The following is a 14,161-nucleotide window of genomic DNA, read 5'->3' as shown; positions in this document are numbered from 1 at the left end:
ATGTTAAAATGATGATGATAATTTTAAGATCATGATTATCTAAGGCCACCTATATATAAAATAGCACCCTGAAAAAAATCCTTTCATTCTATATTTAACATCAAAAATGACAACAACAATAGCAACAGATTTCTAAATGTTCTGAAATAGTTGAAAGCATTTAATATATATTTACTTTGCTTATGGAAGAGTAACAATCTTTTCATTGTCTCCATTAAATATGCCTTAAATGCTTCTGCAGGTCAACTGACAGCTCATCCTTTGTATAAAACATCTGCTTCTCTACTTCTATGACATCTTTGAAAGTTATTGATCAATAATGTTCCAAAACAAAATAAAATTGTTCAAATATCAAATCAAATTTAGACTTAAACAGCTGCAAGAATCTGAGTCAGCATTTTGGTTTAGGTTTTGTTTTCTTTCCAATTTGTATTTAAGAATATTTCATTTGATTTTATCAAAATTGTAAAATGTTATTTGTCTACCCAGGAAATTTAATTTAGTCATATTTTGGGAAAGGGTCAACTTAAGGAATGTAATAGGAGGGTGGGTGAAAAAATGAGACTAAAGGACTACAGAGGATACTACTCATACTGCAAAGGATATAGCAATATATTAGTGTAAATTATTTTTGCAAAGACAAGAAATGAGTCAAGTAGTCATCATTAATAAGATGGTCATTTTCCCATCCTCATTTCTACTCAAAATAAGCAGCATATTATACCACTGAATTTTGAATATATAGGTAAAAAATTAATACCATCTTTCTCAATTAAATCCTTATGAAATCTCAAGGTATTTTAGACTATAAATTTAGTGTTGAAAATCCAAAAACAAAAATATATTTAACTTTTAATAATGTGCTATCTCTCTCTTTTCAGTCCTGCTGAGATAGTTGAAGGAATTTTAAAATCCCATATTGATATGAAAAATTTTACTATAAGTAAAAGTAAAAGAAAAAAGGTCTAAATTTTTACTAAAATAAGCAGATCTCAGTCTCATTTACACAGTTATGAGTATCTATCTTTTTAAAAATAATCTTCAGAAGTTTTTTTTTTTTCTTGATAATAACCAGTCCCCAGAAAAGTAATCATTTTTGTGGACCCAAATAAAATTATACTCAAGAACCAACTAGCAGTCAGTCTCTCATTCCCTTTTAATAATTTTACTAAGTAAGGTAAAACAGAAAGAAATTAGCTCAAATAGATAAGACAGATAGAAGATAACTAAGAAGATAATTGAGCAAGCATAAGAATTCAGATCTTGAATAATAAAATCATGGAAAAAAAGGCAAAAACTACCCAATATTAAGAATCTACAATAACAAAGTGAGATTTATTTGTGTGAGGGTCACACAAACAAGTCAAAGCAAACTTAAAAATGAAATAGATTAAAGCGAGTTGCCAACTTGAAATAATCTACAAGAAAGGCAATAAGCATTTAAATACATATTATCAGATGCTGGTGCTGTGTATAGGAAGAGAAAAATGAAATAAACCCTACAATTAAGGAATTAATATCTTATAGTGAAGATATGTACATAATTAACTACAAAGTGAATCCTCAGAGCCAGCATTTAATCAGGGATCTTACTAACTTGGATTTCAAAAACTTTTAAAAATATTTTGATAATCATTTTATATGATTCCTTTATAATATTATGTATTGTATTTTTAAAATTTAAAAACATTATTTTTAAAAGGGGTCCATAGGCTTCATCAGACTTCCAAAGTGTTCCATGACACAAAAAAGGTAAAGAACCCCCTAATTTAACCCTTTTCATTTATTCTTATGAGATTGTTTCAGGGAGAAAACTTCTTATGTGTTTTCATGTGAACATGGAGAATAGCACAGTGATAATAGTAGGAAAAAATTGTGTCATTTTGAAGAAATAAAGACACTAAAACTTTGATTTGGAAAACTGATGTCACCAATACGCTATTTTTGCTATTTGCCAGGATAACAGAATTTATAGAGTTAATTAATGAATAACATTTGTGCTGAAATATCTTTGTGAAAAATATAATTGCCCCTGACTTAATTTGCTACTTTTCAAGGCCATATAAATAGCTACCTTCTATTAGTGCTTCCAAATGAAAAAATGCTCTTTAAATCTCTAAACTAAAAAATCTTAATTTCTTATTCTCCCTTTAAGATTTTTGCCTCTACCATTAGAAATTGGAGAAGATTATAACAGAGGAAAGAATATAATTTTAAGACCGTATTTCTAACAAAATTTTCCTCTTTAGTCCTTCAAGGCATTCTATGTTGCAAATCAACTTTTCTTCTGAATGAATCCCAGAGAAGTCTAATATTCAATAGTGCAATTTCCCCAATTGATAAATTAGCAAGCATGTGTTAGGGACATCCTTTGTATCAATGATTGTAAAAGTTCTAGGAATAGGACCATAGAGAACAAACAGCTCCTGTTCTTAAGGAGCATATGTTCTGTCAGGAAATGTGACAGAAACTTTTCTGTGTACTAATAAGTATATTTTCGGGGTGGAGTGGAAAAAGAAAATTCAAACATTTTTGTTTAACTTTCCAGCCCACTGACTGAGAGAAAATTAATCATTTTAGTTGGTATCACGACAGCCTCTCCCCTTCCCCCTCCTCCCATCCCCATCATAAGATTTACAGCAGAAAAGAGCCTTGGAGAAGAATCTAGTCCAAGTTAATTTTTATTTATTTATTTTACAAATAAGGAAACTGACTCAATTTGACATGACATGCTTGTATACAATTAAAGAGAATAGCAAGTAACCCAGACAGGATGCAATCTAGGTCCTTTCACTTCAAATTCAGCAATCTTAGAATTACACTATGTATAGAGTATACAAACAAGAATTTTATCTACAAAGGTTTTATGGGGTTTTGTTTTGTTTGTTTTAGTCTTTGCAAAGTAGCTTTCTTGTACATCATTGCAATCCTGGAAGTTAAAGTGCATATGATCACCATTTCACATTTGGGAAATAATGTAAATGTCTTCCTTAAAGGAAAGGAAAAAGGATAATAAATAGTAAATTAAAATTTGAGAGTTAATGTTAACAATAAAGAGAAGCCAGAAAAGTAGGTCTAAATGAAAACCAAACAAAAAAACACAAGTGATTTTTTTTCTGCCAACGATAGGTGCTGCAAACTACAAACAGAGGAACGAAAAATATTGACAAGATAACAGGAGGGCCCCCATCTCTGTGATCCAGGAGAGCATTTGAGAGTGATCCCAAGTTTGGGAGCAACTCCAGTCCTTTTCCCAGGATGGCTACTGTACTATGAGCTGATTCACCTTTTGTCAACCTCAGAATTAATGTGTTGTTGCATTTGAAATCCCAGCAACCTCACACTTTGATACCCATTGAGATTTCAAGGGGTATCAGATACAAATGAGAATATCCTCAATGAAGTGCAAGTTTGACACCTTCTCTTCCATTCTTTAAAACTTCCCAAGGCATAGATCTTCAGATAAAGAGATTCTCTAGACAGAGTCAACCCCCTCTTCATTACAATCCCTATACACACATACATCCCCAGGGAGCCAGAGGGTTTCAGCTTCTCAGTTTCTACAGTGAGAGACTCTTCCCTTAGAAAAGAACAGTGAGAATAGGAGGGGGTGGGGAAAGGCAGCCAGATCCAGGATTCTCAGCTTCCCAGGGGTGGGGAGAGTGAGAATCACACAAAGCAGGGGCCCAATTGAGGTATAGAGTGTATACATGAACACTGAAGGGTAAGGAGCAGAACTCCAAGCTCGGACTAACTCCTAACATCTCCTACAGCTGATTAGGCACTGGGTTCTTATCTTTTAAATGTGAGTGAACAATGCATATGTAGAAAGGCTTACTTTATGTATACATATTAATTAGAGAGTGTAGCTTATTTCTCTCTCAGCCTGAAGGATAGTGGGAAGATTGTCTTGCTTTAAAGAGAGGATACCTTATGAAATAGCCATCAGAAAACAAAAACAAAAACTAAGCAATAAACCATTTCCTCTAAAAAAAAAAAAACTGATCTACAGTTTCTCACAAATATCTATCCCATCAGTAGGAAAAGGAAACACACATGAAGAGACACTCCCTGAGAAGCTTTTGATATACTTGTAACACCTTGAAGCCTAGACATAATAGTTGTGGAAGAAGCTTTTTCTCCTTAAAAGCCCTTAGAAGTGCTTTCTTTTGTCAAGAGGTGATGCAGATCTTTGTTCTCTGTTCAGAATTATTTCCACTAACTTTTTTTCTTTTACAATGTAAACTTTGCAACTAGGTTTAAATTAAAAATATCACCTGAATAATGTCATATGAAGAAAGAAAGAAAAAACAAACAAACATTGTTAACACTTCCATGGCAAACAGTCTTTCCCCTATTTCCCCAGTATTTACTTAATTGTTTGTACAATTCTACCACATTTTTTTATTATTATTTCTCTGTCTGCTATTATTCTGACCAGCATTTTTTTTAGTAGATCACTTGGATTTTTGCCCTTTGCTTTGATTGGAAAGCAGGACATAGTTTTAAAAGTGAAAGGGAAAAAAAGGTTTCCACTTTCTGAGCTTCTAGTTTAAATAACATCACTCCAAGTTTAAGACTTTATTTGGTGTAAGCAGTTTTATTCCATCCTCCCTCTGTATACATTCACCCAGGCAGCAGAATGGGAGATGTTTTGGGTTAATGCCTTACAATTTTCCTTGAGCAAATACTTGCTTTAATCAAAAAAGTGGGGAGGAAGAGGGACATGTGTGGTGGAAGGTATCAAACAAGGAAAAAGCTTACTATTGTTAACATATATAGCTCAGGACAGGGTCTGAAATAAACTAGTTCCTTAATAGATAACGATCAAATGATTAATTAAATAGTTAAATCACTGTTGTAATTTTTACTAAAATTTACTATCTGGCAATTATGTTAAATTATTTATATTTTGGGGGAATGAGGGTAGGGAACTGTTGCAAATTCTACTTACATTTTTTGAGAATTTTATTGAGCTGTTTGAATAATAGAACATTATTACTATTTATATTTATTTTTGTCTCCATGGTCCATTTCTATTATCTTTCCACTTATGAAGACTTTTTACAAACTAAGTTTCTTTTCATACCAAAAGAAGCTGGCAGAAAGTAAAATATTTAATAAGTGACTTTCCCTGTAGGGTTCCCTCTTGCCCAGACTCTGCTGGTATATGATATCAAACATCTGGTAATCATGTCTTAAAGATGACATGGAGGAAGGGTACATATGCTTTTGAACTATTTCCTAAACAGGGATATATTTTCTTGCTCAATTAATTCAGCACCTCAATCTTCAGCTTTTTATAAATGCTCTAGGATTACTTTGATGAAATACAATTTTGTTTCAACTCCAAAAAGTCAAATATACTTTATAGTTATTTAAGTTTGAGGTTCTTTAAGAAATATAGTGGCAGTCTAGATCTATGTTATACCTGGGTGAGTAACATAATGGATGTTTCATACCACCAGCCAAGCTTTTATATGAAAAAGTTGTGGAATGCTATTTGTGCAATAGCTCGGTAGTGACCCTCACTGGTGATAAAATCCAGATCGCTTAAGCCAAAATCAAAAAGAGAACACCTGTATCAGTACATTTAAACTATTCATCATAGTTTTTAGGGTTGGGGCAAGGCTGAGGCTTATTGTTTATTTACAAAATAAAATCAGAAAATACCTGATTGAAAAGTGTTTGCACGAAATAATGTTATCTCAAAAGCCCATTTACCCTCAACAAACTATATTCTTGCCAAAAAATATTATTGCAAAGTTATTCCATAACAGAGACAGGTCATATCACAGACACTTTAAGTGAATTTTAACTTTTTAGATATAACTATTTATATAAAGCTATAAGATTAAGCACTTTGAAAATGCTATGTCTTGAATTTTTAACTATACAGTTTTCAAATATCCTATGAAGAAACTGGGTTTTCCTTGAAAAATTTTTGAAATACATTAGAATGTCAAGTGTATTGGAAAAATTTAAATGGTATGCATTTTATATTTCTAATGAATCCCAAATTCATGCTATTTTTCATTTCTGATATTACATCAACCAAAAGCAATATGTAAATGTAAAATGTAAATATAAAAATGACATTATTTATAAGAGCAAACAAATGTTTTGAGTACATCAATAAGTATCAATTTTGCATGAACTCAAAATAGTGAATTTCTTTTTGGAATTCAACATTTTCAAGAACCAAAGTGAAACACTGAAAATCTGCAATTCAAGAAGTCTTAAGAAGAAAATCTAAAACTTTATGAAAAGAAAATTTTATGTAAAACTTATGAAATATACTAAACATACTACTGTAGGTTGACAATTATAAGACTATAGTATTAGTTTTTTTTTTTTTTTTTTTTTTTTTAATAAGTAAACTTTTAATTTGGTGTTTTTTGCTTCTTTCTTTTCAGGTTTGTTTCTTTGTCAGGGTCGACTGTGTGCTTTATATCTCTCAGCATTCACAGAGATAATCTTCCCATCAAACATCACCATAATCCCATAAAGACATATGATCACAAAGATTTATGAAATAATTTCCCTATTGCAATATTTATAGTTATTTAAATATGTAAAATAGTATATAATTCAATTGATTATATTTTAACACCTTTTCAGAAAGATTTTTTTTTTAACCATAGCACCAATAAAGTAAAGGAAGAAAAAGATTTACAGTGCCATAGATTGTTGTAAAGAAAAGTTATATATTTGGAAATCTATGCCAATTATTTGACATATTAAGATATATAAAATATTGTCATGTTATAAAAGCAGGATTTGCTGAGTACCATTAGGAACAATTTTCCCAACTTCAGCTGGTTTAAACACATTATCAATATCGATTTAATTGGGAAATTAATTCAAAATAAATTTATTTTATGTGGTATTTTTTATAAATTTCAAGAAGTTTCCTGTCTATACAGTCAAAATATTATCCAAGCAATTCAGGTTGTCAGTAAAATCTTAAACAAATTTGCAGATAATCCTGTTAATGACCTTAGGTCAAGTGTTAACTGTTGTGGATTATAAAACAGTAAAATTAAGGTTTCTAGTACCCCCAGGCAAAAAGCACAGTTACAGAAAGATTGGAACAAAACTATTAAATTACACAAATAGACAACTCATTCAGTTGAGTGTAATATGTAGCACTTGCTAGTTAAATTGTGTTTTTCCAAAAATTATATGTGTATATGTGCATAGAAATTGTTTATTATATAACAATGTATTGATATATATATATATATATATACATATATATATAGAAAACTATACATAAATAAATGTTTATATATACATATATGTATATATAAAGAGAGATGAGAGAGAAAACGAAAGAGAGAGAAAGAAAGAGAAAGGGGGGAGTTTAAATAATGGTATAGGAGTTTTCTATGTACTTTTCAAGCATAGTGTATTTGAATATTAATTAATAAGTAATAAAATATTAATTCTTACTGATATGTACCTATTATTCAATGAATAGTTCATGCTGAACTTTATTGGAAATCCACTAGCTTTTCTTTTAAACTTATCTGAACTTATGCTACTAGGTGATCAGATAATTTCAAGTAACTAGGAGATTGATCAACTGGGAAATACATTTTATGTAGTAATGATTCCATATAGTATTTTGTGAAGTCACATATTTTTAATGTGATATATGATATGTCAAATATCTATGATTTATTATTTTAAATAAACAATATTATATTTGCATACACAATGAGCAAACCCTTCTAGAAATATTTATACTGTATTAACATATAACTATATTGTTCTAATTTTTATGCTGTTGAATTTTAATTTCCCTGTTGAAATGTTGCACTATGTCAATGTCATGGCAATACAAGATTCATGAATATTTGCAGAACTTCCCCCCACAACATTTTACATCTCGATAAATAAACATGGCTCTATTAACCTTAAGCAGGAAGCATTGAAAAAAAAGCAAAGTATTCAGTGAATATTTTGTCCTATCTTAAATGAAGGAACAAAGTACAAAATGTGCCTTTTCTCATATATTTTAACTCATTTATTTTTATGATCATGACAAAGGTGGGGACAGGAGATTTGAAAGAAATCAAGAGAAGGAAATTCCAAATCTCTAACTATTAATTACTATATAGTTCTTACATTATCATTTTTCATTGTGAAAATAAGTAGGATTGGAGGATTATTATCTGAATGTTAAGTCAACCTGACAAACTGGAAAAGTTCTTAAAACCTACACTTTAAGTTCAAGTTCATGTTGAAGGGTTTAGATTTGTAGATTGTCCAGATATGCAAATTATAAACACATCTTTTCAACTGTTTTCCAGAGAGCTTGGTTGTAAAGTATTATATAAACAAAAAGAATCAGTGATTCTGCTTTAAATTTATTTCTAAATTCATTTTTGTTGTCCTAGCATTTCAATTATATTATTTATATTAATCCCCAGATCTTTAAATCAGAAAAGATTACACATCTAATTAATTCAATGACCACATTTAGATCTTCTCTTTTGTTATTTATAATTTATTATTTTATGAGATCTCAAAAATATCCAAAAGACATGCTTCTCTAGTAGAATACAAGTAAAACTGATAATTCAAACAATTTTCCAAATGAAATCTGATAAATGAGTTTAAGTTCTTTAGTAGTAGATCACAATTATGTAGAACTTTAAGGCTTAAGTGTACACTGTACTTTATGGAAAAAAAAAAAAAAAACTAAATTCAATGTGAATCTTTCTTATACAATATTTCCCCTAACAAATTGTCAAAATAACTGTGCAACAAGAGTTGGGAGGGAAGAAGTAGGGAAAGAGAGGGAGGAAAATATATATTATTAAGAAAATGCCCCAAATTTTCAGAAGTGCTCCACTCTGTTCAAATTAATGTCTTCAGAAAATGACATGCATGTTTTATGACACAATTTTTTATTTGTCAGTGGTGTGTAATCTATTAAATTTTATGACAACACAAATCCACAAAAAGTAACTATTTTTTTCCTAATCAAATATTTGCATAAACCTTAGACTGGGCTAATAGGCTAATAGGCTTTATTTACATCCACAAAAGTTTATATTTTAGGTTTTGTTCTGAAGAAGAAAAGCAAGTCTACAAGGGAAAGACAAAGTTGCTTTGGGCATAATCTTTTGGAAGGATTCATTAATTATTTTATGAATGATAAAGGAGTTTCAATTTAATTTAAATAGTAAGAACACCAAAATAATTATCTTATTATATTCATGTGCTTATTTATATGCATATATACATATAAGTATTAAAAGCAGACTATATGTATATGCACACATTTGTGAATGCATGGATGTTCCTAAAGTATGCTTTTAACACATGTGTATCGCTAAATTCACATTTACATATAGTATCAATTCAACTCTTCTTTAAGTGTATATAAAGTACAGTTTAGTTTCAATAATAATTCATTCCTGTTATGGATTATTCCTTTTCCAATATTTTCTGTTAATTATGACTGCCTAATTCTTAGAGCATAAATCTTATAGATTTCCTTAAAGTTACATCTTCTATGAACACAAAAATCTCAGGATTATTTTCATATAGTTATTTTAATAGATTATTAGTGTACCATATGAATAATATCTTAAGAAAGAATGGAAAGTACAATATTATTTTCTATTTTTAATTATCCATGATATTTTAACCTCCTTAATCATTTTAATATCATTAAAATCACATGCTTACTTATTGATACTGTGCCCAAGGTAAAAAAAAATAATAACCAAGAGTACCTTTCAACCAAAAAGAAGAGTTGGCAATGTTTTTCAAAAAACTATTAATATGGTCTACAGAGGAGTTTGTAATGGATAGAAATGATTTTCATGATCTTCACATATTAGCATATTTACTTTCCCAATTCAAAAAGAATAAAAGTCTAAAAAGAAAGATTCAGAAAGCTTTATCTGTTATATCATATATAATATATATAATAACATATATATGTATATATATATATGTGTGTGTGTGCATATATAAATATAAATTATATATATATATATACATATATATATATATATATATGTTATTATCTGTTCATTAAAATGGCCAGGCAGTAAACAAATTTCATAAGTATAGGAGCTTAATTATATTCTTTCCTTATTAATTAAAGTAACTCACCAAAAAGAATGGCAATCTTCTTATTTAATGAAAAAGTTTCAAAACATTTTAAAAATTTTCCATTGAATTTAGCATTTACATATGAAAAGTTTATTAGTAATTTAAATATCATTGACCAAATAACATTTGTTTAATTTTATTATCATTTGAAAATCATAATTACTATTAAGACATCAAAGCTTCTAGTTCTTTATTATGTACCTAATTACTCAATGAAATGTAAATATATATATATATATATATATATATATATATATATATATATATATATACAAATATATATATATATATATATACGTTTCATTGATATATATAAAATGGATTGTCCCTATATATATAATATGGATTGTCCCTATGAAATTTATTTTCAAGATAGATTAGAAAATGATAGAGTACTTATTAAGAATGAAGTATTACAGAAAATCTAGAAGCTATCAATATTGGTTTTGGATTTTTATCAAGTGAAAAAGTATGTAAACCCATTGTAAGAAGAAAAATTTGATATCAATAAAGTGCCCTTCACTTTGTTGTATTCTGTGTTGGTAATTCATCCCCTCTGCTTAGGATCCATACATAATTTAATATATTTGTTTATTTTCACATGCACATATTTAAACCTAAGCTTCCAGAAATTCTTATAAATATTATTTATACAGATGATGGCACATGTCTATTCCACACAGTGAAACATCACCTTTGTGAGATGCACAATACTTCAATATCTAGGCAGTAATGTAGTCACAACATAAACACAATATCACTCTTTACCCAAAGACAGGCTCTTTTTCAGACCATCCAAAAAAAAAAAAAGTTGCAATTCTTCATATATACATATATTTTTACATATGTGTATGTAAAATCTGTCTTTAGGGATATGAGAAAAGGACTTTTTTTTTCTTTTAAACTTATTCTCTGAGGACCACACAATCATAATTAGATAAAATAATTTTTGTACTATTTGGCAATTAACATACTGTATCATAAAATCTAAAGCCTTTTCTTTTCTTTTTCTGCTTGATAATTAGCACATAAGTCAGTTTTCTGAATTGGCATCCAATTGAAAATACATTTTGAAAATTTCTTTCTCAAATGAAAATAAGAGCACATCTTCAGTTTACTCTCAGTAGAGTTTCATCCTGTACTATCTTAAAAGAGTGAATAAGGTTTCAATCAGAATGTACAATGTTCAGAAGTGCGGGGAGTTCCAAATGCCTGTACTGTGCTTACCTTCATTGGTAGGCTGGAGAATCAGTTCCCCGAAGCAGCTGTGAGCTGAGCAGATGAGAAAGAGGAGGGTGGACATATGACAATCCATGTTGCTGGTGCAGAGGGCAGTGAGAAGAGCATATCTCCAAGAAGCATGCCGCTGACATGAGGGGGAGAGCTCTGATTACTGGAGAAGTTACCATGCTCCGCTTGCAGGCTGATGTCAAGTTAGACACTGGAGATAAGGAGGAGTCTTACTGCCTTTCTGCAAGCCTTGCAGGAAGACTCTCACTGGGTCCTAGTGCCCCAGGTACCTTCAGCTAGAGGAACAGGACAAAGACATGCTGATCAGACAGACTCACTGAGGGAGGCAACCCACAGCCACTGAAGCACCAAGAGAAAAAAAAAAAATCACAAATGGAATAGGAAATCCAGTCTTTGCTAGGGGAGAAGAAGGGATGAGGGTGGACGAGGACAGATTATGTTTATTTTCAATGTGAAGCAGCTATTTTGTTTGTTATACTTGCTTTGTAGTTTAATTCTCTGAAGATACTGAAACCCAGGCAAGAAGTATACAACAATACTAGGTCAAAAAGGAAGAAACAGATACATAAGTTTAAAAAAAATGTTCTGGCATTAGAGAAATGGGAACATTTCATATGCTCCAAATTTCCCCAAATCAGATTGCTTTATTTTAAGGAGGTTATTAGAGTAATTCAGTCAAAACCCTCTAATAATTTTTAGTAGTAGAGATGGCAATATACTTCCCAAGATCTGTTGTAATCCCAAATTTAATTGACTAAGCCTGTCAGCCTTTTAGATTTCCTAAAGGGGATGAAGTTAAATTCCTTTAAAAATTATTCTATACTGTTCTATTTTATTTTTAAAGACCCAAACGTCACCCATAACTTATTGACTTATGAAATTACCTACATTCTGGGGCCCCATTATTTCTGAAAATCTTTAGTTTTAGATGATATATATATATATATATATATATATATATATATATATATATTATATATCTACATATATATGTAGATATATATATACATATATATATATTATATATCTACATATATATGTAGATATATATATCTACATATATATGGAAGTTTTTAAATAAACACATATACAAGTTTTCCCAAATTGAGAAACAATCACCGAATCCAAAGAAGAGTCCAAACTTAATATTCTGATCTTGCTTTGTACCCTATGATCATTTTTATTGCATCATATGTATAACTGAGAGTAACACAAATCAAATCTACAGTTCCAGATAGTAAATCACTGAATTCCCTGTCACTCCTCTCCTTTCTCATATAGCATTAGCATCTCTTGGGCCTTTGAAATAAACAGTGGCATAATTTGTTACTTCCTTCAACATTTCATTATTTGCCATCTGATAACAATCAATTACTCTTCTTGTCTGTACCAAATACTACTATACAAAATTGTATTACCATAATAGCTTTTCTTTTTTCATTAGAAGATGATTAGGAAAATTGCAGATCTTATTTTCAATCCCCTTATTATATAATAAAATAATTCATTACAATTAAAGGATTTTATAATTCTTAGATTTAAGACAATTTATATTCCAAGAAGTATTCCATTTTTCCCCTTGCTTTTTCACAGATAGTCTTGTATTTGCCACCCATTTGGAAAAGAAAAGCAAGAACAATATTTTCCCCATGGAAGTCTCCTTCCCTTAGTTTTTTAGTGTTGGCAATTATTTGAGTGAGATACAACCACTGAAACCAGATTTCATTAAGTTCTCGAAGTCCTGAGTAAGTGATTTAGATAAAATCATAGGTTAGATGCATATGTTTACAATGATCAAGGAATTTTACCTAGTAAAAGGAGAATTATAAATTTAGAGTTAGCAAAGAATAAAGTCATATAGTTCAAATCTCTTATATCACAGATGAGGAATTGAGGTTCAGAGTGGTTAAATGATCTGCTTGCTGTCACACAGCAAGCCAGTGAGTGAGAATTCAAATCAATGTTTTTGGAGTCCAAACATTCTTTCCATATATATGTTGCAACAAAGATTTAAGAAATTCCTGGTTTAAAGCACTTCTTCAATTCATAGTGGGGCAGCTAGGTGGCGCAGTGAATAGAGCCACAGGGTTTGTAGTCATTAAGAGGGAAGTTCAAAGTCATGTCTTACACATTTATTGCATAATTCTGGGGGAATCACTTGTTGCTGTTTACCTCAGTTACCTTATCTGTAAAATAAGTTTGACATGGAAATGGCAAACCACTTAGTACCTTTGCTAATAAAACCCCAAATGGTGCTTGGACACAATTATAACAACTAAATAATAACAATTCAACAGTAACTGATTCTGTGGATTATCTCCAAGTTATTGAATATACTTGTTTGTACATAGACATTTGCAAGTGGTTTCCTCTATCAGACAAGATATTCCTTGGGTAAAAAAGTATGTTTCTATTTGTTGGCTTTTGTTTTATTTATCTTTTCCCCTGTTCTTTACTGCTATTCCTGGTAGTAAGCATAGTGCCTAGCACCTAATAAATGACTAATAAATGATTTTTGATTGATTGATTTCCATGAACAGTTTTCTTAGGACATATTTAGCTGCTTGCCACTGATGGGACTGAGAAAAGGAAGAAAATATGAAAATTCTACTCCCGGCCTCCAAAATGTCTCCTGCTTTCCCCTTTTTTTCATCTAGCCAAGTAGTATTAAGCTCAAATAGAATTGGGAGTCGCATACATATTTGGGCCACATGTTTTAATTTTTCCAAACATAATATTACATATGTTTTATTATAATTTTATATTGATAAAT

At 30.2% G+C, this 14,161-nt stretch overlaps 1 protein-coding gene across 3 annotated transcripts in view; it reads right to left on the bottom strand.

The window, feature by feature from the left end:
* Positions 1-11,602, bottom strand: part of EPHA3 (EPH receptor A3) — a 573,903-nt gene extending 562,301 nt beyond the window's left edge. For 2 of the 3 annotated variants that reach the window (XM_074299812.1, XM_074299813.1), the window contains exon 1: positions 11,365-11,592. In XM_074299812.1, coding sequence (XP_074155913.1) covers positions 11,365-11,452 — 88 coding nt within the window. In that variant the 5' untranslated portion in view covers positions 11,453-11,592. Of the gene's footprint in view, positions 1-11,364 lie in introns of all 3 variants that reach the window. The other variant, XM_074299815.1, reaches the window with a different exon arrangement.
* Between the last annotated feature and the right edge of the window lie 2,559 nt (positions 11,603-14,161).

Source organism: Sminthopsis crassicaudata, chromosome 3 (genome assembly GCF_048593235.1).
Source record: "Sminthopsis crassicaudata isolate SCR6 chromosome 3, ASM4859323v1, whole genome shotgun sequence".
Classification (NCBI taxonomy): Eukaryota; Metazoa; Chordata; class Mammalia; order Dasyuromorphia; family Dasyuridae; genus Sminthopsis; species Sminthopsis crassicaudata.
The sequence above is the reverse complement of the archived record's forward strand: the minus strand, read 5'-3'. Positions and strand labels throughout refer to the sequence as shown.